The 25,314-nt window shown below is 52.8% G+C and overlaps 1 protein-coding gene across 1 annotated transcript in view; it reads right to left on the minus strand.

Annotated features, from left to right (window-relative positions):
• TMEM132B (transmembrane protein 132B) overlaps positions 1 to 25,314 on the minus strand; it is a 200,549-nt gene that overhangs the window by 80,786 nt on the left and 94,449 nt on the right. The window contains exon 3 of the mRNA XM_075534627.1: positions 7,644 to 7,830. Within this exon, the coding sequence (XP_075390742.1) occupies positions 7,644 to 7,830 (187 nt within the window). The remainder of the gene's footprint in view (positions 1 to 7,643; positions 7,831 to 25,314) is intronic.

Below are 25,314 nucleotides of genomic sequence, written 5' to 3' on the forward strand. Positions count from 1 at the left end.
TGAGTGGCAGGAACCAGCCTGCGTGATACCTGGCCTGGGAGGGAGACTCCCCTGGCGGGAATGCATGGAACCTCAGCATCTTTGCACAGAGCACTTCTTGTGGTACCTGAAGGGTAGTTGCAGAAGCCCTGGTGGCACAGTAGGTTAAGTGTTGGACAAGGAACTGCAAGGCTGGTGGTTCAAATCCCCCGGCAGTTCTGAAAGGATAGTTGCACAACTCCAAGAATGTCATCTGTGACATTGTACCCATGGAAATTGTTGAGTGTGTGCCTGTGTAGGTATTTACACACACACACACACACACACGGAGGGGTTCTAAAGTCAGGTGCATTTGGCTATTTACTAGTTCTGAGGCCTTGGGAAGCCATTGCAGCACAGAGCCTGGTGGTGTGGTGGGTTAAGCGCTGGGCTGCTGGGATCAGCAGTTCTAACCCACCAGATGGCCTGGAGGGGATGAGGGAGATGGAAAGGGCTGTGAGGGTGGTGATCCAGGAGTGAAGGTGTCAGGGTGGCATGGGAGAGGGAGCTGGCAGGGCCATGAGGCTGGGGTGTAGCGAGCCCCAGACCCCTCACTTCATATGCTCCCGGACATCTGTTCTTTTTCTCTCCCCCTCCCCAAATGTGCCTTCTGGGCTTGGTCACCTAGCACCTCACCCCACCCACTGCCTGATCACCGAAGATGCCCGGCAACATTTGTTTCAGGGCAGGCTCTCTAGCCAAAAGGAACCCTGGGGCACAGAGGTTAGGTACTCAGCTACTGACAAAAGGTTGTGTGACCCCACCAGCTGCTGCTCCCATACCATGTGCAGACTGCAGAAGCTGGGGGGGGGGGGGGGGGAGGGAACGCAAGGGGGGCGGGGAGAGACGGGACTTTCCCCTCTGTCTTACAGGGTGGCTGAGCATCAGAGTTAACTGATGGAAACGGGTTCACTAGTCTGACTTCAGCGCCACGTCAGTCACTGAGTGATCAAAGTTTCCACGACTCCATGCTGGGTCCCCTGTCTCCTACTCCACCGCCAGGTTAAAACCATCTAGGGGTTTCCCACTGCACACAATACAACCCAGGCTGCACGCAAGATACTGTCTATCAGAACTCAGGAGCCCAGGGGTGAGAAGAAGGCATGCACCTGCACACACACACAGGTATAAATATACAAATGTGCACATGCATACACATATGTATACCCAGATGCATATGCATGTACATACATATTCATGCACACACATAGGCTCACATACACAGACATACACATGTGAATACACGTACATAGGCACACACCCATATATAAACACCTGTACACGTAGGCGCACATGTAGGCATGTATACACATGTGTGCAAATATGCATGCATGTGCACAGGCTAAGGCATGCATGCATACATGCAAATATACCTTGAATATATATCTACATGCTTACACAGGCTTGTGTGCATGCATGTATATCACGCAATTACACACACGCATGCTCACACATACACCACTCGCCAGCTCTGTGGGAGAAAGACAGTCTCTCTCCTGTAATGAGTGACAGGTGCAGAAACGCAGAAGGGCAGCTCCTCTGTCCTGCAGGGCTCCTCCAATTCAGCTCAGACCTGGTGGCAGTGAGGTCTCCTCACATCCACTTCAACACAGACATCCACACCCGTCCTGCCTCAGACAGGAAAACACCCTTTATTTCGGTTCACTGCTAACTGAAACCCGCATTGCCTTCAAAGACTGAGGTGGACAAGCTCCTGTGTGGTCCTGGAAGTCCCCGCCTCTTGCCACCAACAGGAATCCTTTCATCCCCTGCTACGGCGGTCCCACAGAACCCCCATTGGCACTGATGCTGGACTGCTACTTCGATGACGCCACAGTTAGGGTGCCTCTTGTTTTCCAACGCACGGATAACAGTCCCTGTGTTACTCTTTCATCAGCTTGCTTTTGTACATACTTTGATGACCAGGTATCAATATAATTGCATTTCAAGTTAATTTTCCTTTCAATTTAAGGAACAGCACACTGGCCAAGTCCAGCTGGACGGCCTGAGCAGGCGGACACGAGGGCCAGGGTGCCTGCTCTTGGATCGGCTGGGGGTGGGAGGCCATACAGTGACTTTAGGTACGTTGTTTCCTGTGCCCGCTCCCCAATCTCCTCAGCTGTAAGATGGTGACCCCAGAGAACCCCTCCTCACTATGGTGTGAGTATTGAAGGGAGCCAGGAGAGCACAAAATTGCCCCATAGGAGTTCCAAGGCTCTCCGTATTTAGAAGCAGACAGCCTCCTCTCTCTCCCCTGGAGCTGCTGGTGGGTTCAAACCCCTGACCTTTCAGTTAACCGCTGAGTACTTCATTCGGGGTACCTTACTCAGAGGATGCTCCTACCCATCCAAACGTGCGCATGTCCTAATCTCTGGAACCTATTAATGGTGGACCTGGAGTCACGTGAGAGTAGAGATGAACTTCGGTTAAGAATCTAATCCTGGATTCTCCAGGTGTGCTCAATGCACCATGAGGGCCTCAGAAAGGTGGGGTGGGGGCCAGGGGGACAGACTGAGAAGAGCCAGAGTCAAAGAAGTAAGGTTGAGAAGCAGAAGTTGTGGTGATGGAGTTTGCAGAGGGAGGATGGGGTCAGCACCCAAGCAATGAGGAAGGCACCCTACCCAAGACAGCAAAAGTCCAGGAAGGAAGCAGCCCCGCCGACATACCGACCTTGGTGCCAGAAGTCCGTGTTTACCAGTGGCCGCACGGGCTTAAACCACCAAGACCGCCACCATCCGCTCCATCAGCAGCGCAGGAGCGCACAGATGCTGCAAGGGATTCCGGGAAACGCTGGGCTGCTGCGAGCCCCGCGGTCTTTCTCTGGGCCTCTCCCCTTTCGCTCTTCACCAGCCCTACTGGGCACCCTGTCCCTCCAGCCCACCAGGTGACCCTCTGCCGGGATGATGCTCTTGCTGAGTCTGGGGTCTGTCTACAGCTTGGTGTGGCAGCTCCTGGGGAAAGGCCCTTCCTGACCCCGCCCACGCTGCCCAGCCCTCCCTGGGGTCACTCTGCGGGGCTTTTCTTCCCCGCCCACCGCCCTCTGGAAAAAGCACGCATTTGTGCTGGGTCTTAGGTCCCTGGTTCTCTTCCTGTTCTCCCGGCGATACGCAGCCCTGGTTCTAGTTGCCTGGAAACTCACGGAGTGGCTTCCTGGCGTATTTTGTTGTTGTTGTTCCAGCCTTTTTGAAAGTGTGTGTGTGTGTGTGTGTGTGTGTGTGTAGGAGGGGGGGTGTTCCTGCATGCGCAGAGCCAGTCTTTTCAGGGTTGAGATGGGTCCTTGAATGTGTGTGTGTGTGTGGGGGGGGTAGATGTTCCTGCATGCGCGCGCGTGCGTGTGTGTGTGTATGTGTGTGTGTGTAGAGGCAGGGGGGTGTTCCTGCATGCGCAGAGCCAGTCTTTTCAGGGTTGAGATGGGTCCTTGAATGTGTGTGTGTGTGTGTGTGTGTGTGTGTGTGTGTGTGTGTGTGTGTGTGTGTGTGTGTGTGTGTAAGGGGGAGATGTTCCTGCATGCGCGCATGCGTGTGTGTGTGTGTAAGGAGGAGGGGTGTTCCCGCATGCGCAGAGCCAGACTTTTCAGGGTTGCGATGGGTCCTTGAATGTGGGCTGCAGCCGTCCACGCCAGGCCACCCACGGACATAAAGCTCCGGCTGAAAAGGCTCAGTAATTGGACGGAACACCAAAGCGAAGTGGAAGGGAGAGAAGGGCGCCATGGAGGGAGGGACAAGGGGGTGGGGGGTGGCTTTCGGTGGGGTGGGGTGGGGCGGAGGGGTAGAAAAGGAAAAAGAACGAGGCAAATAACGAAGCGGGCATGTTCGTTAGCGTGTCCGACCGGCAAGGCAGGGAGGGCACTGTGAAATGGAGGTGGGAAATGCGATTGCCTGGCGCTGCACCCGGCTCCCCTGAGACTGCCCTCTTGGAAATGGGGTGTTAGGAGTGCTTCACCATTCGTTCTGCTCTGACTACAAGTGGAGATATTTGACCCCGATGAGCACCAAAGCCTGGCGATTTCAACTGCAAAATTGCACCTCAGTTCCATAGTCTCCCTTCCCAGTCACCAAAGGGATGGATCCAGACAGAGGGTGTGGTGAGGGCCTCCTTGAAAAAGATGACCGCTGCAGACAAGAAGGGGATCCATGCCCCCCCCATCCTACCCCCCCAAAGAAGTCGGACAACAAGAAAGTAACAGCCCCACTCACAGGCCCCTCCCCCAATGTGTAAACGCTGCTTACTGTTAATGCCGTCATTGTATCTGTTCTGACCCATAGCGACCCCATGTCGGACAGAATGAAGGGCTGCCTAGCCCGGTGATGTGCTCACTGTCATTGTTTTTGCACCCATGGCTGCAGCCACTGTGTCCACCCATCTCTCTCTGCTCCCTTCTGAGGACCCTGCACGTCACCAAGCACAATGTCCTTCTCCAGAGACTGGCCAGTCCTGATAACACGCTCAAAGTGTGTGAAACTAAGTGAGTGTGTTAGTCAGGATTGACTAGAGAAAGAAATTCATAGATAATCGAGTGTGTAGAAGAAAGAGCTTTATATCAAAGGGTAGTTATTAAGAAAACATCCTAGCCCAGTCCAGATAAAGTCCTTAAGTCTGATATTAGCCCATATGTCTGGCATCAGTCCATAAACTCCTCTTCACACTCACACAACACATGCAATGGTGCCGAATGCAGGAAGATCACAGGACAGTGGGTGGAAGTCTTGTGGATCCAGTGGTGGTGGAAGCATCTCAGCACTGGCAGTGGTTCTCCACGTGGCTCCTCCAGCTCCAGGCCTCTGGCTCTATCAGTGCAGCTCCACATGGCTGGTCAGCAGGAAGACAAGGCAGAGAGGGTGGGTCTGACCTCCAATGAGCTATTTATCTCTTTCGTGCCTCCAAAATGAGGCCACCAAGCTGGGACCTGATTGACAGTCTGGACTCCACCCCTTCGCAAGCTGACAGGAGATGATGTAACTGCCGCAGTGAGTGGAACTAAGTCTTAACATCTTCCTTCTAAGGACCGTCCTGGCTGTCACCTCTTTGAAGACACGGACGTTTCATTCTTCTAGCTGTCCGTGGTCTGTCCAGTGTTCTCCACCCACACCACTGTTAAAGGGTGTCGATCATTCTCCACTCTTCTGCTTTTGTTCTCTAGCGCTTACCTGCAAGTGAGTAAACCCAGAAGGGCCATGGCTTGGGTCGGGTTCTGCTCTCCAGCCCTTCAGAGAGGTCTGGTGCAGCACGTTTGTCCCAGGCAATAGGCTGTTTGATTTCTTGACTGCTGTTTCCGTAAGCCCTGGTTATGGGTCCAAGTCAAAGAAGCCTGGTCAACTTGAACATGGTTTCCACCCATCCTGGTGTTGCCTGTCGGTCTCACTGTGAAGATGTCTGTGTTGGCTCTGTGGGGGTGCAGACCTTTCTGGATGCAGTACTTTCTGACCTTTGCCAAGAAGTCCCTCAAGCCCTCTTCATGCTCAGCAAGCAAGGCTGTGTTACATGCATATCAGCGGCTTTATCCAATCCGATGCCTTGTTCCTGATAGCCCAGCTTCACGAGTTGCTTGCTCAGCATGCGTCTGAACGTGCAAGGGTACAGCCCTGCCTGACACGCGCCTTTCCTGATTTTAAACCACGCTGTCTCCCCTTGTTCTGTGTGAGTGACTGCCACTTGGTCTAAGTATATGCACCACATGCGTACAATGGAAGGTTCTGGAATTCCCCTTCTTGGCGGGGTTACCCATCAGGTTTTTATGAGCCACACAGTCAGGTGCCTTTGCATAGGCAGTACAGCGCAGGGAAACATCTTTCTGCTGCCCTCGGTTTTCTGTCACGTCCCCACTGCCACCCGTAATTATATCCTCCAAGTCATGTCTTCCCCTGAATCCAGCTCAAATTCCAGACAGTGCCCTGTGGACATACAGCTGCAGCCGTTTTTTAGTGTCATCAGCGAGACTTTGCTTGCATGAGACATGAATGGCTTCACTTTTCTCAGGCAGCTGAAGTTGAAGTTTGGGGCGAGGATGCCCTCTCTGTCACAGCCACTGCCACGGCACTTGTGCAGCCATGGACGGTGCAGAACCACGGACTCGCCTGTGTCCCGAGTAAACTTTATTGACAGAAATATGCCCCAGGGAAGTCCTTTCACTGACTGGGGCTCAGAGGAGGGCTCAAGACCTTCCTTCTCAATCCCACCCCCATGGGCACCAGGACCCCACAGCAAAGGAGAGCAAGACTGTGCTGTATGGACAGTGACTAAGCCACCACCAGTCTGACCTGGGATGACCTGGAAGCAAGCCCAGGGGAGATGACACGAGGCAGTGGTCCTCTGGCCTGGTAGCCATGCCCACCCATCTCCTCCCCTTTACACAGTCCTTTCCCAGTGAGAGTGGCTCCCCACAAAGCCAGATGCAGACCTGGGGAAGGGACCATGGCCCTGGGTCTAACTTTCGAGAACTACAACTGTCATTGAGTCAACCGTCCGAGTAGAACTGTGCTCCAGATGGCTTCCAGGGGCTGGCCTACGGCACCAAGATCAATAGGCCTTTCTCCCAAGGAGCCTCTGGCTGGACTTGAACTTCCACCCCTTCGGGTAGTAGCTAGTTGTAGGAATTGACCATTCCTTAAACAAATGTCAACTGTTCTGGGCACTGTTCTCAGGTGAACAGAACGGATGAGGCTCCTGCCCTCGTGGATGGTGGGCTTCAGGGAGAAAGTGCGCTGATGGGTCCTTAGCCTCAAACAGGGATAAGATCTCCGAGGAACCTAAAATGGGAGTGGGATGGACAGGATGTGGACAAGGAGGGGAGGGAGGACGTGGTGTAACCAGAGGGATCAGGGAAGGCCTGACAGCTGAGCCGAATCCTGCTCCAAGAGGGCGAAGCCGAAGTGGGAGATGTAGCGAGACATGTAGGCAACGGAAAGGGCCACATAGAAGGATCTGGGCCGCAGAATTCATCATAGAGCATTTGGGCTCTCGTTTGTAAGGACTTGGACTCTGGTGTCCAACTGGAGTTGTGGGTGATTAAAAACAAACACATTTAAAAAATCAAATAAAACCTACAGCATGGTCTACAGCATTTGAGTACGAGCCTGCATGTTTGTCTAGGCCAGGAAGGTTAAGCGGGACAGTTTCTGGGTGTGGCTAAGGGAAGGGGGAAAGTGGACCCACCAGCACCGGTACTTGTAGGATGGCTCGTCCTGAGCCTGGTCATGATGGAGGGTTAGCCACACCCCTGGAAGACCTGGGAGCACACCCCGGCCAAGGAGTGAGAAACGGCAACTCTGGGCCTGTACCCAGGCTCAGCTGCCCCCTCTAATCAAGGCTTCCTTGGTGCCGCTGTGCTGTAAAGTGCCACCTGGGGACCCCCAAGCTTTACGACTCCAGCCACTCTCTTTACGACTCCGGCGTCGTGCCGCAGGGCACTCCACAGACTTCGTCTGAGTCAACGCACCTGGACACTTCCTGGGAAACCCGAAAGAGCACATAATGCACTTTATGAAAGTGGCTGCTAGACAGCGCGGGTCTGGAACCCCCTAGACGCATCTTCGAGATTGGCCCACGTCCGACACCTAGGAAATAATGCACAGCCCCACGCCCCGCATCCCTGCACATCTGGAGCGTGCAGCGCCCTGGCTCCTTACCATCGCAAGCGGGACGATGCCCACAAAGGTGGTCTGGCTGACGAAGATCTCGGAGACGAGCAACTCGCTCAAGGCATCCTCCGCTGGGTACTCCACCTGCCAGGTGATCTGCTGGGCCCCAGCCAGGCCGCTGCTGTTGTCCACGCCCACGTCCACCTGCAGGATCTCGTGGAAGGAGCCGTTGACCCTGCAGGACAAACACGGAGCAAAGGGCCATTTAGAACCCGAGGTGCGGCAGAGGGTCAGGCCTGCCATCGGTTGCCACGTCCCTTCCCGTTGGCCGACCAGAGAAATTATTGCAGAGTTTAGCTGGACTCCTGGCAGTGCTCAGGACACCTCAGGCCCCATGGCCCCTGAGCTGGCACTGCAAGGGGACTGCCAGGGCACTGGGAGAGCTCTCCATGGGCCCAGCAGAGCTTCCTCTCTGGGCTCCCCAGGCACAGCTCTCCCCTCACAGCCCCCAGAGCAGTCCCCCTGGCCATGACCCTGCCCCCAGAGCCAGCCTCAGATTCTGGGACTCCAGTCGTGGGGCCCGGGCTGTTCTGCCTGCACCTGGCAAGGCCTCTATAGACCAGTGGTTCACAGGAAGCTTAGGACTTTGGAAGAAGAGTGGTGACCGCAGATTAAAGAAACAAAACAAAAAACTGCCACTGTGAGTCCACAGGAGGGTGTGGGATGTAAAGGGCAAGGATAAGTGCACCTGTCGGTATTTTCACAAGGGGACGCTCTTGGCATTGAGATGGATTTGTCCATCAACTGTTGTTCTGGCGGGAAAATTCTGGAACAGAAAGGTGAAGAGACAGCACTGATTTGAGAATGGCCCTGGTTCTGTGGGCCTTTTTGCTGACCCTCATGCCCAGCTGTTCCAAGACAGGTTCACAAGCTCCCCACAGCCACCACTGCCACCAAGACTCTCCTTCCTGGACCAAGGTGGGCTGAGGGTCCTCTCCCTGCCCTCCAGAAATCCTGGATACTATCAGTCGGATCCCTGACAAGCAGCCTCGGAGGGAGGATTCTGAAGCTGGGTTCCTACCTTGGACAGCTCCCGTCTCGATCCTGCAGATTCTGGGAACCGCAGCAGGAGACCTGGTGGTGCTAACCTAAACATCAGTGGCTCAAACCCACCAGCTGCTCCGTGGAAGATAAATGAGGCAGTCTGCACCCATAAAGACTATCCTACGGGTTCGCCCTGAGTCAGGTTCAGCTTGATGGCAGTGGGCTGTTTGGATTTCGGCCTTCTGGACAATGACAAGGCTGGACCTCATCCATGGGTGTGGCCTTGATTCCTCCACTGCCCAGTTCTGGCTTCCCGGAATCACCAGGTCCGCAGCTCTGCAAGGGTCCAGGGACTCCATGGGCAAACCAGAGGTGGCCCTGGCTGAGCCTGAGTACAGCGTGGGTGCGTAGCAGCTATGAATCCTCGGGGCTCAATGGCTGTGGCCTTTCAAAAGTGGGTGACGAGGTCAATCTTCTAAAGTACTTCTGGGTGGACAGGAACCACCAACCTTTCAGTTGGGGACTGAGTGCTTGACTGTGTGTGCCACCAGGAAGTGACCCTTCTCACCTGTGAGGACTTCCATTTACCTGGACTTCTTGAATGTCAAGACCAAGGTCGGCAAGATGGTTGGCTGAGGATGGAACTGTCTGCATGCTCAGGTTCAGCCCCTCATTTCCCAGCCCCATTCCCTGGCCTGCCGGATCTCCTGAGTCAGGGTGTCTGTGTGTCCACCTGTAAGTCTGCTCACATCTGTCTGTGTCATCTTGGTCGGGGCGTCTGTATGCCCATCTATGCATTTCCTTCCAGTTAGAGCGCCCTTGTTTTCTATTGTGAATCTCCTCCTGGGCAGGGGTGTCCACAAGTCCGCCTGTAAGTCACCTCCAGCTCAGGGGTGCCCACACGTCTGTCTGTAAGTCCCCTCCCACAAGCATGCTCCAGCCCCTCAGATCCCATCACACTACAGTGGACACTGACCAGGACGAAGCTGCTGCCTCTCACACCTGCTGGACGCCCATAGGCCCTGTGCTGACAGCACAGAAGGGCCATCCGAGAAGGCATGGGTCCATTTCACCCTACGAAACCCACACTTGGGTCCAGGGTAATGAGAATGGCCGATTTAGGGGCAGTGGGGTGGAGTCTGTGTGAGAGGTCCTACCCTCTCTCGGGGGCTCCCTCTCTGATACCCCCGTCCATCAACTCAGCATCCAAGAATTCAACAATGTCCAGTTACTAATGCAGGATCGGTCAGATGGCAGTCTCCTTCACATGTCGGCATTTATAAGGTCATTTTCCTCACGCCAGGAGTAGGCCTTATCTTTTCAGGCAGCCGGCAAGCTTGCTAGTAAGTCCATTTCTGCGGAAATGGGCTCATAACTATTCATTTGGCCTTCCCTGATTTATGCTGGCCCCGCCTTCCCCATCAAGAACAGTGCTACATGCCTCAGTTTACTAATGGCCAGGGCTCAGCTCAGCCACCAGAGCAACGAGGTATCCTCTCTGGGGTGTGTGTGTGTGTGTGTCTGTGTGTGTGTGTAAGACCATTTGAGTCTGTGTGTATGAGATGTGACTGTATGGGTGTAGGTAGCCGTGGGGCATGCGTGAGAGTGTGTATGAGAGAAAGCACGTGAATATGGTTTTTGTGACTGTGAGTGTACATGTGCATGTGAATCTATGTGTGTGTGATGTGTTAGTGTGAGTACAGGTGTGGGGCCCATGTGATAGTGTGTGTGTCAGAGCATGTGAGTGTGAGTGAATTTAAGTGCATGTGAGTGTAAGATGTAAGTGTAGGTATGTACAGCTGTGGGGGGTGAGTGTGTGTGATTTGTGAGTGTGAGGGAGTATATAGCTGTGGGGCACTGGGATGTATGTGTGATTTTGTGTGTGCAAGAGTGTATCACTGTGTATGTGTGTGATTATGAGTGTGTGTGCAGTGTGTGTATGTATAATTTTTGTATGCGCCCTTACATGAGTATGCATGTAAGTGTGCATCCGTATGTGTGTGTGTGCATGAATGTGTGGGTTTTTATGGGAGAGCACGTCTGAGTACATGTGGCTGCATCTTTGAGTGTTAGTATGAGCATGGTGGAGTGTGTATGCGAGGGTGCATGTGTGAGTATGAGTGTGTGTGTGTGTATAGAGTGTTGTGTGTTCTGTGTATGAGCATGAGTGTACCAGAGTAGGAATACCTGAGGTGTGCAGTACGCGCACGTGAGTATGTGTGCGTGTTCCATGTATGAGTGTGCGTGTGCGCGCGCATGGGAGGGAGGAGACAGGAAGCAGCTGCAGAGCAGGTCAGTCCTGCTTCTCCAGCTAGAGCACGCAGCCTCCTTGCACACTGACCTGCTTCCCTCAAGCCCGTTTCCCATGGAAACTCTGCCTTGTGGAAGAGTGGAGGCTCCTTACCCTGTTCTCATAAAGAGGCCCTGAGACCACCCCCATGCCCCCAACCGACCCTCCTGCCCAGTGTGGCTGCTGCTCAGACAGGTGGGTGAGCAGGAGGAACACTAGGGAGACGGATGGTGCCAAGCCCCTCCTCCTAGACCAGCCATTTCTCAGTGCGTCACTCAGGGGTGGGGGTGGGGGTGTCCTCTGGAAGCTGCACCTGTCTTCACAAGTTGCATCTCTTACACAGATTATTTTTCTCCCCACGACCTTGTGGCTCTGAGTCACCAGACTGACAGGGAGGCTTCCCCCCACATGTGTTCCTGGAAAGCCCTAGAAGGGCCCCCCTTTCACCCACCCCCCTTAGTCCTGTCCTGGGTTCTGTTTTCCTTTAAGTACCCTTCCCCCAGGCATGAATTGACAAGAGGGCAGGAAGCAGAGGGAATCCTGAGGGATGGCGACCCTGAGCAGATCCAGCAAGAGGCAGGACTTTGGATCTGACCCCCCACTCCCCGCCCCCAGCTGACGAGCCGGGTCTGTATTGTCCCGGCCCTGTTGGAGTGGCTGGCATGGGGCCTGGCAAATTGTAGGGATTCAACCGGTATTTGTTCAATTCATTGAATGTGCTCCAAAGGCCCAGCAGGGCACCAGGAAAGTTCTGAGGCGTGTCATTTGCATTCAGGGAGACAAGGGGCGACCAGCCTGGCTCCCAGGCCTGGCTGGTAAGTGGGGGGAAGAGCACTCTAGACTATCGTCCACGCCCAACGTCTCCTGGTCAGAAAACGACATCCTTTCTGTCATAGAATGCCGCATCTGTAAAGACTTCACTGCACCTTGGACCTAGAAGGGAGTCAATCTCTTCAAACATGTTAGAGAGGGCAACGGCGGTGGAGTGATAGAGTCAGACTAATGTCTGATGGAGATTCAAACCCTTTCCTCCCTTTGAATAAGAATGCCTCGCATTCCCATCCGTGGCCAAGTTCTTGCTCCAAAGGACTGTTCTTGCCCCAGTCTCACGGCCCCCCTCACGGGCACAACTTGACTGCTACGTGCTGACCCACGGCTCAGACTGGACCTCAGCTCTGCCGTGCTCGGAAGCGGGTGCAGGTGCCTCTGTGATCCAGTGTGCCAGGGGGTGGGGGAGTGGGGGTGGCATGTGCTCTGAGGGAGACCCTCAACGGGTCAGACTGACAGCACCACTCAAAACGGGCTCAAACGGTCAGCGATGGTGAGGCCGGTGCAGAGCCTGGTGGTGGTTTGTTCTTTTTTCTACAGGGACCTCTGTGAGTCACCACCGATGGCAGCTCCTGACTACAACCCTCTTTTTTTTTTCCTGCCATCTAGAAACGATCTAAAAGTTTTCAGTGTCGTGTAAGATAGGAGGACAGCATGACAGAGTGGCTAGGCAAGGCTTCTGAGAGGAGCTGACATTTGAGCCGAGACCTACGAAAGGGACAGACAAGGTGTTTGTTGAAGAAATTAGTAAATGGACTTTAAACTCGAGAAGAAGGCATGTACCCCACCCCGTCAGCGTGAGTGCATCCTTCCCGCCTCTGTCGAAACACATCTGTCTCCAAAAAGCCTCCTCTGAGCACCTATTTGGAATTCAGTCTCCCTGAAAATCGAAACAACAGGCAATACCACCTGACCCCACAATGGACAGCTATATTCAAACAAACAAACAAACAAGCAGAAAATACCGACCGCAGGAGAGGCTGCGAGAGACTGGAAACCTCACACAGTGCTGGTGGGACCGTCGATGTACAACCACTGCCGAAAGTGAGACCGTGCCGCCTCCAACAAGGGGGGGTAGAATCCCATACGAGCCAGCAGGCCTCCAGTGGGGTATGTGCCCTAGAGAAGTGTGGTAGTGATATCATCTGGTGCCAGCTTGAGACTATGGAGAGGGAAGGGGTGGAGTTTAGCCTGTCAACCAGGGTGCTGCTTGATGACCCCATTTGGAGGAGCTCCAGGGATCAATAGCTCGCTGGAGGTGGGACACAGATACTCTCTGCTTGGTATTCCTGCTGACGAGACACATGGAGCTGTGCTAGAGCCCTGGAGCTGGAGGAGCCACGTGGAGACCCACGCCAGCGCTGAGATGCTTCCACTGACCACTGGATCCACAAGACTTTCCACCCACTGGCCTGTGGTTTTCCTGCATTCAGCGTCATTGCATGTGTTGGGTGAGTTTGAAGAGAAATTTATAAATTGGTATCAGACATATGGGTCAATATCAGATTTATTAACCTGGACTGGGCTGGGATGTCTTCTTAATGTACAATTGCTCTTTGATCTAAAGTTCTCTCTTACACACATATGATTCTCCCTGGATTTGTTTCTCTAGTCAACCAGGACTAACACAGGAAGTAAGAGTCATACCACGAGCAGACTTAGGCATGCCCATCATTGAAGCTCAGGTCACAAAAACAGGAAGATGGGAACAGCCCAAACATTTCCAAATGGAAAATAAAACTCTGGTGCGTGCACACAAGGGAACACTGTGTGGCACTAACACGCCGTGGTGAAACCACAGAGCTCCTCGTGGCACAAATGGTGCAGGATGAATCAATCACAGACAGACAACTACTCTTTAAGGGGGAAAGGAAAGGGATACGTTTGTTCAGTAGTTTAAGTTGCTGAATACAAACCTGATCATCTGAAAGGCAAACCCCCCTCCTGATTCGTTTTTCTAAGTGTTATTAAATAAAATAAGTCTCCATCTCCCATCCCTGAAGCCCAGTGCCCATACATAGCCTGCTCTCACTTTTCCCTTGCACCTGCCTCCTACCACATCGAGTTATTTGTTGATTAAATAAATAAACATGTTCAGCAAGGTTGCCTGTGCAGGAACAATACTTAAAAATCAATTGCCTTTCTATATACTGTTGCTGTTGATGAGCCTGCTGGTTCAGTAGGTTGATCCATGGCTGCTAACTAAAGGGTCAGCAGTTCAAATCCAGCAACTGCTCTGTAAAAGAAAGAGGAGGCAGTTTGCTTCTGAGACGATGTACGGACTTGAACCCTCTGCAATGGTTCTATTCTGCTTATCAGGGCTCCTGCGAGTTCTAACTGACCCACGGCCGTGGGCTTGATATTCTCTGACTCGCGGAGAGAGGCCGCATGTGTGCAGAGTAGAGCTGCTCCCTAGTCAGTGGACTCTGTAATTAGTTATCTAATGCTGCTGAAGTGAAAAGGCCAGAAGTGGATGTTTTTAATGGGGGTCTAGTCTCTCGGAGTTTAGGGGCTGGGAGTTTGGGATTCAATGCATTGGCTCTAGGGGAAGGTTTCCTGTCTGTGTTGGTTCTGAAGGACAGTCCTGGTCCCCTTCCAGCGTCCGTGGGCTGATGTCCCCATGTGTTCCCATCAGGCTTCCGCTGGGTCTAGGAGGCTCTCAGCACAGAGACTCAGGTCCACTTCTGGGTCTTCTCTCACGGTGTTACTTTTTCTCTGTTTGATTCTCTCTCCTTTTTCACCTTTTATTAGATAAAAAGCGATGTAGGCCACACACCCCGGGGACACTCCCTTACATTCTAAGTAAGGACAGTCCATCCCACTCTAAGGCTGCCTCATTAACATATAGAGGCCAGGATTCACAATGCATGACAAATGGAGGATGATTACATCAAATCCAAATCACATCATGTAGGATCATCATATCATTACAAGACTCCAAACTAAGTCATTTAATAACCAACATGTAACTGAAAATAATGACACCCCCGACATATTTGAGGGGACACAATTCAATCTATATCAGTCTTTCCCTAAATGTGTGAGACCAACCCCTGAGGGACACTGAAATGATAGGAAGTGGGGAGGGGGTGGGGGTGGTAAAATAGCAGATAGCTACAGTTTATCCTAGATTATGGGAAGAACATAAAAGTACTTCATTGCCAGGGGGCACTAATAGCTGTTTGTGTTGTTTTTTCCTGAAGAAGGGGTGGTGGGCCAAGTAAGTTGGGGAACCCCTGGTTCATGTAGGACTCTTTCAGAAGTAAACCACCAGTCCTGTCTTCCAAAGCAGCTTTTGGTGGGTTCAAGCTACCAACCTCATAGTGAGTAAAATGCTTAGCCAAGTAAGTCACCCAGGGACTCCTTTTTGTACACTAGCCATGACCGGGCCCCGCATGAAACTAAGGAAACAGTGCCGTTTATAATAGCGCCAGCAAAAATTAAATACATCAGGAAGAAATGTAACAAGTGATTTGTACACGGGGGTGGCGGCGGGGATGGGGTGGGTGGCAAAACTCATGAAATAAATAAAAAACCTAAAAGGAAAGAAGAGCGTCCTGGTGACTCAGTGGTTCCTCACAGCTAATCATCTAATTAGCGAATCAGCTAATCAAGAGACTGGTGATCAGAAGCCACCAGCCTGGCCACAGAGGAAGGGACCTCAATGGCAACGAAGCAAACAGGGCTTTCAAAAACCAACACCTTCTGCACTTCAACTAGAAGACTGTAACACATGGTGCCTGTGAAAACTGCGGACCAGTGTATGTTTCCTTGTGCATGTGTTCAAGAGCAGCAACAGAAGAAATACCTTCCAGAAAGAAAAACTTTTGTTCTACACAGAACACTAATCAATAAGGTGAAAAGAGGCCCCACAGAATGGGTTTGTAAATCATGTTTGTGATCAAGGGTGGGTGTCTGAGATATATAAAGAGGATTTACAATCGACAATAAAAAGACAAATAACCCAATTAAGATGGGGCAAAAGATTTGAATATACAATTCTCCAAAGAAAATACACAAATGCCTACAGAAGGCATGAAAAGATGGCTGGCATTGTTAGTCATTAAGGAAATGTAAATCAAAACCACAAGGAGACAGCACTTCATACCACTGAGACGGTTTTAATAAGAGACAATAACAAAGGAATCGAATCTCTCTTGCATTGCGGGTGGGGACGTCAAATGGAGCATCCGCTTTAGAAAACAGACAATTCTTCAACAAATTAAACCCAGATTTACCGTTGGACCCAGCAGTAAAACACATGTGCACAAACTCCTGCATACCAAATATGGAAAAGCATTGTTCAGCATAGCCCCAGAGTGAACACAACCCAACTGTCCACCAGCAGATAAATGGATAAACAGAAGGGGCAGGCAGGCACAAAGTCTCCGTGTCGCGTGATTCCACTGACACGGAAGGTCCAGAGTACGCAAATCTCCAAGCACAGAAAGTAGATGAATGGCTGCAGGGGGAGCCACTGAGGAGTCCTGGTGAAGTAGTGGTTACACGGTGGGCTGCTAACTGCAAGGTCAGCATTTCAAAACCACCAGCCGTCGGAGAAAGACGAGGCTTTCTACTCCTACAAAGAGCTACTGTCTCAGAAACCCACCAGGCATTCTACCTGTCCTAGAGGATCCCTACGAGATAGAATCGATGGCAGTGAGTTTGAAGTTTTGAGGGGGACCACTAAGGGGGAATGGAGAGTGACTAAGAGGATATGAGGGCTGTGGGGCAATAATTAGATGCGGTCTTGTGGGGTGCAATCAATTGAGTTTCGACTGACAGACAGACACCCTGTTTCAGACAGAACAAAACTACCCTGTCCTGTGCCGTCATCCCAGCCACTGCTGTCAGAGCCGACTGTTGGCGGCCACCGTGCCAAGCCACGCTGCTGAGGGCCTTCCTCTTGGCCACTGGCCCTCTACTCTACGAAGCATGACATCCTTCTCCAGGGACCAGTCCCTCCTGATGGCATAGCCAGGGACTAAGTCTCATCTTCCTGGTGACATGCCCAGAGAATCAGTCTGTCTTCCTCTCTTCTAAGGGACCTTTTGGCTGTGCTTCTTCCAAGACAGCGTCGCTCATTCCTCTGGCAGTGCGTATTCCATAGCAAACCCCGCCGTGTGCGCCGGAAAAAAGGTGAACTTAATGTATGTGAATCAGTCTCATTTTTTTAAGTTAGGAAGGAAGGAAAGAAGGAAGGAAGGAAGGAAGGAAGGAAGGAAGGAAGGAAGGAAGGAAGGAAAACTGCGGTGGATTTAAATGCATGCCCTGAGAACAGATACGGAGTCCTGAGTCCCTGGCTCTAGGGACTATGACTTGCTTGGGAAGACTGGATTTTTCTTTCCCAAACTTTCTCCGTGGTGTGAACAAAGGCATACCGGCATAGAGTGGGTCCGGATTCCAATCCCTTCTGGGGGCTCCTTGTGAAACAACACAAGGACAGACATGACATCGGAGCCACATGTGGGGAAGCCATGGCGTGGAGTCATCTCCGGGCCCTGGAGCTCTAGGAACACCAGCAAGGACCTTCCTCTGGAGCCCATGCGGGGAGAGCGCCACCTTGCCAATGCTCTGCTGACCCAACACCTTGCTAACGCCTTGCTAGCCTCCAGAGGTTGGAGGGGAGCAGGAGTCTGTGTTCAAAAGCACCCACAAGCTTATTGCCCCCTGGGGGCGGAGTAGAGCTGTTCCCTGGGGTTTCCTAGGCTGTCAGTCTTTACGGGAACAGAAAGCCTCATCTTTCTGCCTAGGAGCAGCTGGTGGGTTCGAACCAAGGCAAAGTGAGGAGAACCTGAGGTGCAAAGGAGATGCCCTGACATGTACTACTTTTTGCAAGAGTGATACGTGCATTGGACCCAGAGCCCGCCTTGGGCAGGGGAGGAGAAGCAGGCCATGGGGAGAGGGTCCCTATGGGCTCTGGTTCTTATCGGTCATATTTCACTTCTGATAGCATTTAAAGGAAATAAGGCCAATGTGTAAGTGACGATACAACCAGAAGCAAAGTGGATCAGGGCTTGCTACGCTATTTTCTAGACTTTTCTTTAATGAGGAACTATTTGACTTTAAACTAGAGAGCGACCATCCCCAGCACCTCTTGCATTTGGCGTATCCGCCCAATGGAAGTCTCCAATGCGTGTTTGGGGGGCCTGAAGGCTTCCAGAAGCCCTCCGATCCATCGGCCCACTTTCCGACCCCAGAAAAAAAGTGATCTTCCACTCTCCTTCTCCTTCCGCACTAAATTCTTGTTTAAGTGCTTTGCAGACTGGCGCGGGTGACCTTATTTTTGCTTACCGACGCTTTCCGGAGCCGACAACCATAAATCTTGGTAATGAGCAAACATTTTGGGCACCTCCACTCTCTCAGCTGCCAAGCCCACGGCGATTTCTCACGCTAACAACTCACCCTCACTGCCCGTCCCGTGGATTTTATCAGCATCTCCGTGACAAGCCGGGAGACAGGGCAGACAATTGCCACCATCTCCCCCCACCCTCCCCCCACCTTCCACTATCGTTCTGACAACATTCCAAAAGCCTTCTGGGAAATCACAGCTCAAAAAACATTTTACAACGAGTCCCACAAACAACTTGTCGGACTGGAGTCTCTCTCTCTCTCTCTCTCTCTCTCTCTCTCTCTCTCTCTCTCTCTCTCTCTCTCTCTCTCTCTCTCTCTCTCTCTCTCCCTCCCCCCGCCCCAACCTGGACAAAGCCATCTGAGATGAAGGAGGGAAAATGACAGGTGGAGCCCTTGTCTACGGAGGACTCCATAGAGAAGCGGGCCTACACCACGCTGCAGGCTCTCAGCCGGCCTGGTGGACGGGGCTCGGGCCTTGCGAGCTCTGGTTACCCTCAGGGCCCAGGGGTGGACCTCTGTGGCGTGGCCTGAGGGTGCAGTTGGCAATGTGCCACACACGCTGGTCATTCTTTGAAGCCGGCGTTTTCCAGGATCTAGATGGGATCCGGCAGCAGCAGGAAGTTTGCTGCCCACCACCGACTCTGGGTCTCTAACACCTCTCCCTGCCAACCAAATGGAACCCACAACCACCCCACAGGGCAGAGGAGGACTTAGGGTTTCTGAGACTGTCCGTCTTTACAGATGCAGACAGCCTGCCTTTCTCCCGAGGAGTGGCTGGTAGGTTTGAACTGCTCACCTTGTAGGTGTCGTCAGTCCGTCAATGCTCAGTCCACAGTGCCACCAGGGTCCCTTCCACTCCCCCTCGCTTGGCCGCCCCCAACCAATCAAAACCATTGTTGCTTTTCTCACCATGCCTCTAAGGACATTCTGGAGCCCCCTGGGCAGTGGAGGAGGGGGACACAGCTACACACTTCAAGTCCCCCAGGGCTCCTTGGAAGAAGGCCCCTGAGGGCCGTGAGGAGCACTTGAGGTCACCCTGACTGGGGGTCACTCCACTCCACAGCCACAGGGAAGGTTGGGAAGAAAATACCATGCGTAAATACGCACCCGGGTTTCTGAGTCTCTGCTGCAGTTACCTGCGGCTGGTGCATTCTGTTCTTCCAGACATGGGATGCCTTTCACTCACAGTGGATGGCTGGGGCCTGGAAATGACCACAGGGCCAACCATGGGGCCCTGCCTCAGCACAGACCAGGCAAGGACAGTACTTTTGCACACTGGGGAGCTGCGTGGCATGGGCAGGGTGCCCAGCTGTCAAACCCAAGCACCCCGTTGGCAGAGATGACATGGTAACCCCTCTCCATTCGTCTATGCATCTGCACGGATCAAGAGCTGACCTCCTAGGTCCCAGGCCCCGCCAGGTCCAGGTAGGTATGTCAGGGGGTCAGGGAAGAGCAAAGGGTATGCTCTGAGAGAGCACACTCACCGCTCTGCAAGGCAGCGTCTTCCTGCCAGGCTGCTCTACACCTGCACTGCCAGTCACAGCCTGGGCACTCCGGGTCCTCCTGGAGGCGGGATGGGCAGAAAGGACACCAAGGAGCCCAGAGCCCTACAGGAGGACCCAGGCCACAAGGGGGGCACAGGCTGGCTTGTTTGTAACCCCAGGGAGCAAGCTCACGTATCTCCACCACATCACAGACTCTGCTCCTACGTCGGGCTGTCCTCTGTCTCCCTCCTAGCCCCACATGCCCTGCCTCCAGGATCAAAGCCTCTTTCCACATCTCTGGGTCGTGATAGGGACAGAAGACCCTGTCAGCAAGGTTAGCATGGGCTCACTGGTGCTTACTGATTCATCTGAAGTGAATAGTTTCACACACGCACACACAACTGGCATCAGTCTCTCTCCCAGTCCCACAGCCCCTTCCTCCAGCATCAAAGCCTCTTTTCAAATTTAGCAATCCCTGTCAGGAATGGAGGGTGGGGGAAATAAGTAAGCCGGGCAGGCATGTGCTTGCCAATGAAGCTGTAGTGAGCAGAGAGGTGAAACCCATGTAGAACTATTCACTGCAAGTCAGTAACCCACTCCCTCACTGCCATCGGGTCAGGGCTGGCTCACTCGGGTGTCTGCCACGCAGCTCAGAGGGAGCAGCAGTCCTCACCAATGCAACCTGGCCACGCTCTCTCCTTTCCCATCTCCGTGCACCCTCCAGAGACCGCGCACACCCTGCCCCCTTCCTGAACAGCCCCATGCCCTCTGAGCAGGCGGCCTGCCAATCCTACCTGAAAACATCGGTGTCTCTCCGAGTGTCCATCGCTTCCACCCGGACCGTGTCACTGCTCCCTTTCGCCTGGGTCATGGGGAGCTTCCCCTTGCTCTCTCTGCCCAGCTGTACCCGCAGAGCCTGCCTCCTGGAGCCTGGGTCCAAGTCAGCCCTGCCTGTTCTGCCTTCCTGAGTCTTCACCTCTCTCCCTAGGTTGCTTTTCTGTCTGTCCTTCAGATTGGATAACTTCCGTTATTCTAACTTCAATGTCACCAATTGTTTCTTTTTTATCTTCTATCTCGGGGTAAGGGCATTGAGTGTCTGTGTCATTTACTATGGGTCCGGAAAGTCCCCCTGAGGCCTCTCAGAGATTCGGTTGCTCTCCCAATGGCTCCTCTCTCTTGTTCCCTTCGCAGCATCATTTCCCTCACGTCCGTAAGCAGCGTTACAATGACGGCTCCATAGTCCTGCCTTGCTGCTGCCTCGATGTGCTCCGCCTGGGGGTCAGTCGCCGTTGACCCAACAGCGTGGAAACTGGACTGAAAAGCTCATCAGACCTTTCCCGTGAACTTGCTGACACCTCTCACGTGACGCTTCTATTCAGTGTGAGCCTCCTTGACTTGATCTTCTTGTGTCAAGTAAGTTTGGATTGGATCCCGGGCCCTGTGCATCTACACTGCAGAGACTAGATTCTGTCACATATCGGAGAGGGTGTCACTTGGTTTGTTTTCGTTTCTTTGGGTTTGTTTCCTTTTGAGTAAGCAGGCAGTTAATTTGGGCTTATTGGGGCCTATAATGCATGTGTTGTCAGAGAGATGGGCAGAGTCTATGGACAGAATTTGGGGGTTCCCCTTCCCTGGATCTTTCTATCCCAGGAGTCTCTGTCTCTCCCCATCTTCCAGGCTTCTGGCTCCGCGAGGCAGTGCGACTGCCGAATTGCTGAGTTTCCGCTTCCCTCCATGGTGGACACAGACTGTGAGTCATCAAACAGGAAACTCACGGACTGCAGGTCCCTGGTTCCAAGTGCCCGCTTCTTTGGGTCGCTCTGTGCATCAGGAGCTCCCCAAAGCATTCGGCCCTGCTCCCTTTTCAGAACAAGAGAGTAACTCAGCATGCTCCTGGGGTGAAGAGCTTTGCACTGTGTCCCATCCCCCAGGATAAAGTGACTACGGGCCATGGTCTCCAAGGCTCTGGCAGTCTCTGGCTGACCAGTAGGCCTTCTCTTTGTGTGATTTCCCATGCTGATCCTCGTGTCCCTCCCACTCGATCCAGGGCCTTCCGTTACGCCACGTTCAGAGCAATCAGCCACAGTAGCCAGGCACCATCTAGTCCTTTTGGGCTCCAGATTGGGGTTCACATGCTCCATTAGTATGCCGGGTGTGTGTGTGTGTGTGTGTGTGTGTGTGTGTGTGTGTGTGTGTGTTATAATGTTCTTTGCTCCAGATGGGGTGAGATTAAGAGTGGCACCACAGAGGGTCACGTACTAGCTTTTTTTTTTTCAATCATTTTATTTGGGGGCCATACAATTCTTATCATAATCCCTACATACATCCATTGTGTCAAACACATATGTATATTTGTTGCCATCATCATTCTCAAAACATTCGCCTTCTATTTGAGCCCTTAAAATCAGCTCATTTTTTGCTTTTAAAATCCCAGTCTATGCGAATATTTTGAAAGCAGGTACTGTTCATAAACTGAATCATACGGAAGGACGATGGAGACCGCTTTTCAAGGGAGTATCCTGAAGGATGGCCACAATGAGCTTTTTCTAGGAAGGTTATGCACCCACCTCCCATTCGATCACTCTCAAAGCTCGTGGCACCTAAGAACCAGCACTAATTATTTCAAACCACAGGGTTAAGACAGAAACCAAAAATGAGGGCCCGACAGAGAGGCCAGACAGACGCTCAGAAGAATCCCAAGAGGATCCCACAGGGAATCCTGCACCTCATTAACCTGACAATCCAGCAGAGGTGAGCAAGCTCACCAACAGATTGACATTCCGGTGCCATCTGGGTCAGACATCAGATTAGAGCGCTTATGGCCTCCCATTCACCCTGCGGCTCTTCAATAAATGTCAGCGGGCAGCAACTCAACGGCTGGGAATTGAATCCCCAGGTGTGTAAATCTCCCTAAATGAGGCTCTCTCCTTCAAGAAACAGGAATTCTCTTCCCATCAATTAATTAAAACTCAGAGATCCCATCTCATCTCTGACTTGGTCCTTTGTGTTCATTACAGCACCTCAAAATCTTTCTTATAGGCCAATTACTCTGCAGTAATTAGGTCTCGAGTCAGCCGCAGTTGCAAAGACCCGTGTGCACGCCACTTCCCTACCTTACCCTTTCCTGATTCCGTCTGTCTACTCAGGTTCTCCACACAGCCTTGATGTGGAATCGTGGCCCTACCTATCCAACCCAGCCACCCGACTGACCTCGCCTCGTGTGGCGAGGTAGAAGTACACGCCCACCAGGCCACTGGGAGCCTCTGGGTGGAATCCAACCTCTGGCCTTTTGGTTAGCCTCCAAGTGTGAATGCCACCTTGCACCACCCAGGGCTCCCCCCAGATGCACACCTGCCATAAAGGGAGGGGCTTCCGCAAACACGTGGAGAGTTCCATTGGCTCAGTGGTTTCTCCACCATCTTCATACCGCAACCCTTTCACACTTCCTCATGTGGTGGTGACCCCTCAACCATAAAATTATTTTTTGCTGCTACTTCATCACTGTCATTTTTCTACTGTGATGAATCAGGTGACTCCTGTGAAAGGGTCATTCGACCCCCGCAAAGGGGTCAAGACCCACAGGCTGAGAACTGCTGCATTGGCTTTTCACTCCATTCCTCTGCACACCTGTGGAAGCCTCCTCTGGTTGATTGGCAGAGGCTAATTCGGATTAGAGGCGCAAATAGGAACCAGACTCATGCTTTAAACCACAGGACACAGCTACATGCTTCTCTTTTTGTCTCCCAAGGCTGCTCATAGGCTAAGGTGACCAGATTTTAACATTGGTAAAGCGGGATACCATTGATAAAACTCATATCCTGGCGTAATAGCCACATGGCAGCCGGAAACCGTATACTCTAGCTTGTCATGCATTCTTTCCAAAAATCAGGACCTTTTTAAAATGCCGTGGGATGCGGGAAAAATTGTTAAAAATCTGGGCTGTCCCGCCAAAAGTGGGACTTCTGGTCACCTTATCATAGGCCCAGTTCCCCGAGGCCAAGCTGGCCCCGGACAGGAAGTGGTCTCTGCTCTCTCCTGGAGTCCTGGCGGCTCCCAGGATGGAGACACTGGGCTCACATGGGATTCAGACACCAGCCTTAGACATGACCAGGGTTCAGGTACACCGTTCCCACAAACAGGCCCCACCCCCACCGGTACACCTTCTCCAGGAATGAAGACTGGTGCCGGATAATGATGAGACAGGATGGGAGTCAGCGCCAGGTCAGACCCTCGGAGGATGGAGACCACTAATTGGCTTCCAGCCATGGACAGAGCTGTGACATCTGCTCTCAAGCGGAGCCTACTGCACTAATGAGGGGCTCTGTGACCGTGAGCCGGGCACTCACCTAGCTGACCTGTGACATCATGCCTATGTCCCCGCGGGCCAACTACCACTGGGGAGGGGCAAGGGCATGCTGGGAACACACAGCCCAGTGGGGGGCCGAATCTGGTCTCAGGCCTGACATGCAAGCACAGAGCTAATTCCTACTTCAGCTCTGAACCGCAAGGTCAAAGCCAGTTCCTTTGAGCATGCCGCTCAGCCTCCCGGCAGTCATTGGCCCCCTCACTCTGGCCCCGGCTGGCAGGCAAGCCCCAGTGAGTGATGCCAGGAGTCTGGGAACCACATTTCTGAACTCAGAATTAGAACTTGTGGTCCAAGGCGTGAGAGCTTCTAATGGCCAATGGGGTATTTGAAGGCAGGACTGTGGCAGAGCATCAAGGTGGGCCTCCAGGAAGACGTAGAAAGCAGGTCAGAGATGCCCAGCTGTCTGGTGGCCCAGACATGCATTCCTGAGTTCCGGGTTAGAAGGCCCTTCGCTCAAACATCTCATAAAGGCAGATTTACGTGTCCACACGCACTGGGAGTTAAGCACTTGGCCAGGTTGGTGGTTCAAATCCACCCAGAAGTGCCCTTGAAAACGGCTCTGGTGCTCTGCAGCTGGGAGAGCCTCCCCCCTCCACCCCCATCCCCTAAGGGCCCATCTCGGAATCTCACAGGGTCTCCATGAGTCAGCAGTGTCTTGCATCAGCCCCTCCCCCAAGACCCAGTGGGGAGCCAGCGAGCAGGAGGGGGAGTCAGGGGAAGAGCCCACTCTCCCCAGGGTGGGAGGAAACCATCCAGAAGCAAACACAAGGGTGAGAATAGCGCAGTTCATTCCCCAAGCGAGTGGTAGTCTCTGGTGGCCCGTGCTGTGTCCTGGAGCAGACCCCCTGACTTCCATGCTGTGGTCTGCTGGGCCAGATCGTCTGGTCTCTCTCCTGTGGACCTGCTGCGTGGGCCTGAACAGCTGGCCTTCTGTTTAGTGGCCGAGCACCACACGGGCTCCTTCATTGCAGGTGTACCTTATTTGATTGCACCTCACTTTATTGTCTTTTGGAGATCATTGCAGTTTGGGGAAGTTCGGAGTTGTTGTATTTTTTTTTTTTTTTTTAATGAAAGGCTTGTGTCGGCCCGATGTTGAGCCAGCCTTTTCGTGCCGGTTTTCCAACAGCCTGCACTCACCATGCGGTGGTGCCTCCAGGTGCCACGTTAGCCTTTCTGGAAAGGTTCCAGACCTTTTCAACACGCACACCCTGCAGGATCCCTGGAGGCTCTGGGAGGTTAAGCATTGGGCTTCTAGCCTCCAGCTCGGCCGTTTCCAAGGATGCTGGCTGTTCCCAGGATGATTTACAGCCTCGGAAACCCGAAGGTGCAGCTCCACCCTGGCCAGTAGGGGCC

Source organism: Tenrec ecaudatus, chromosome 16, assembly GCF_050624435.1.
Source record: "Tenrec ecaudatus isolate mTenEca1 chromosome 16, mTenEca1.hap1, whole genome shotgun sequence".
In the NCBI taxonomy this organism is placed as follows: domain Eukaryota; kingdom Metazoa; phylum Chordata; class Mammalia; order Afrosoricida; family Tenrecidae; genus Tenrec; species Tenrec ecaudatus.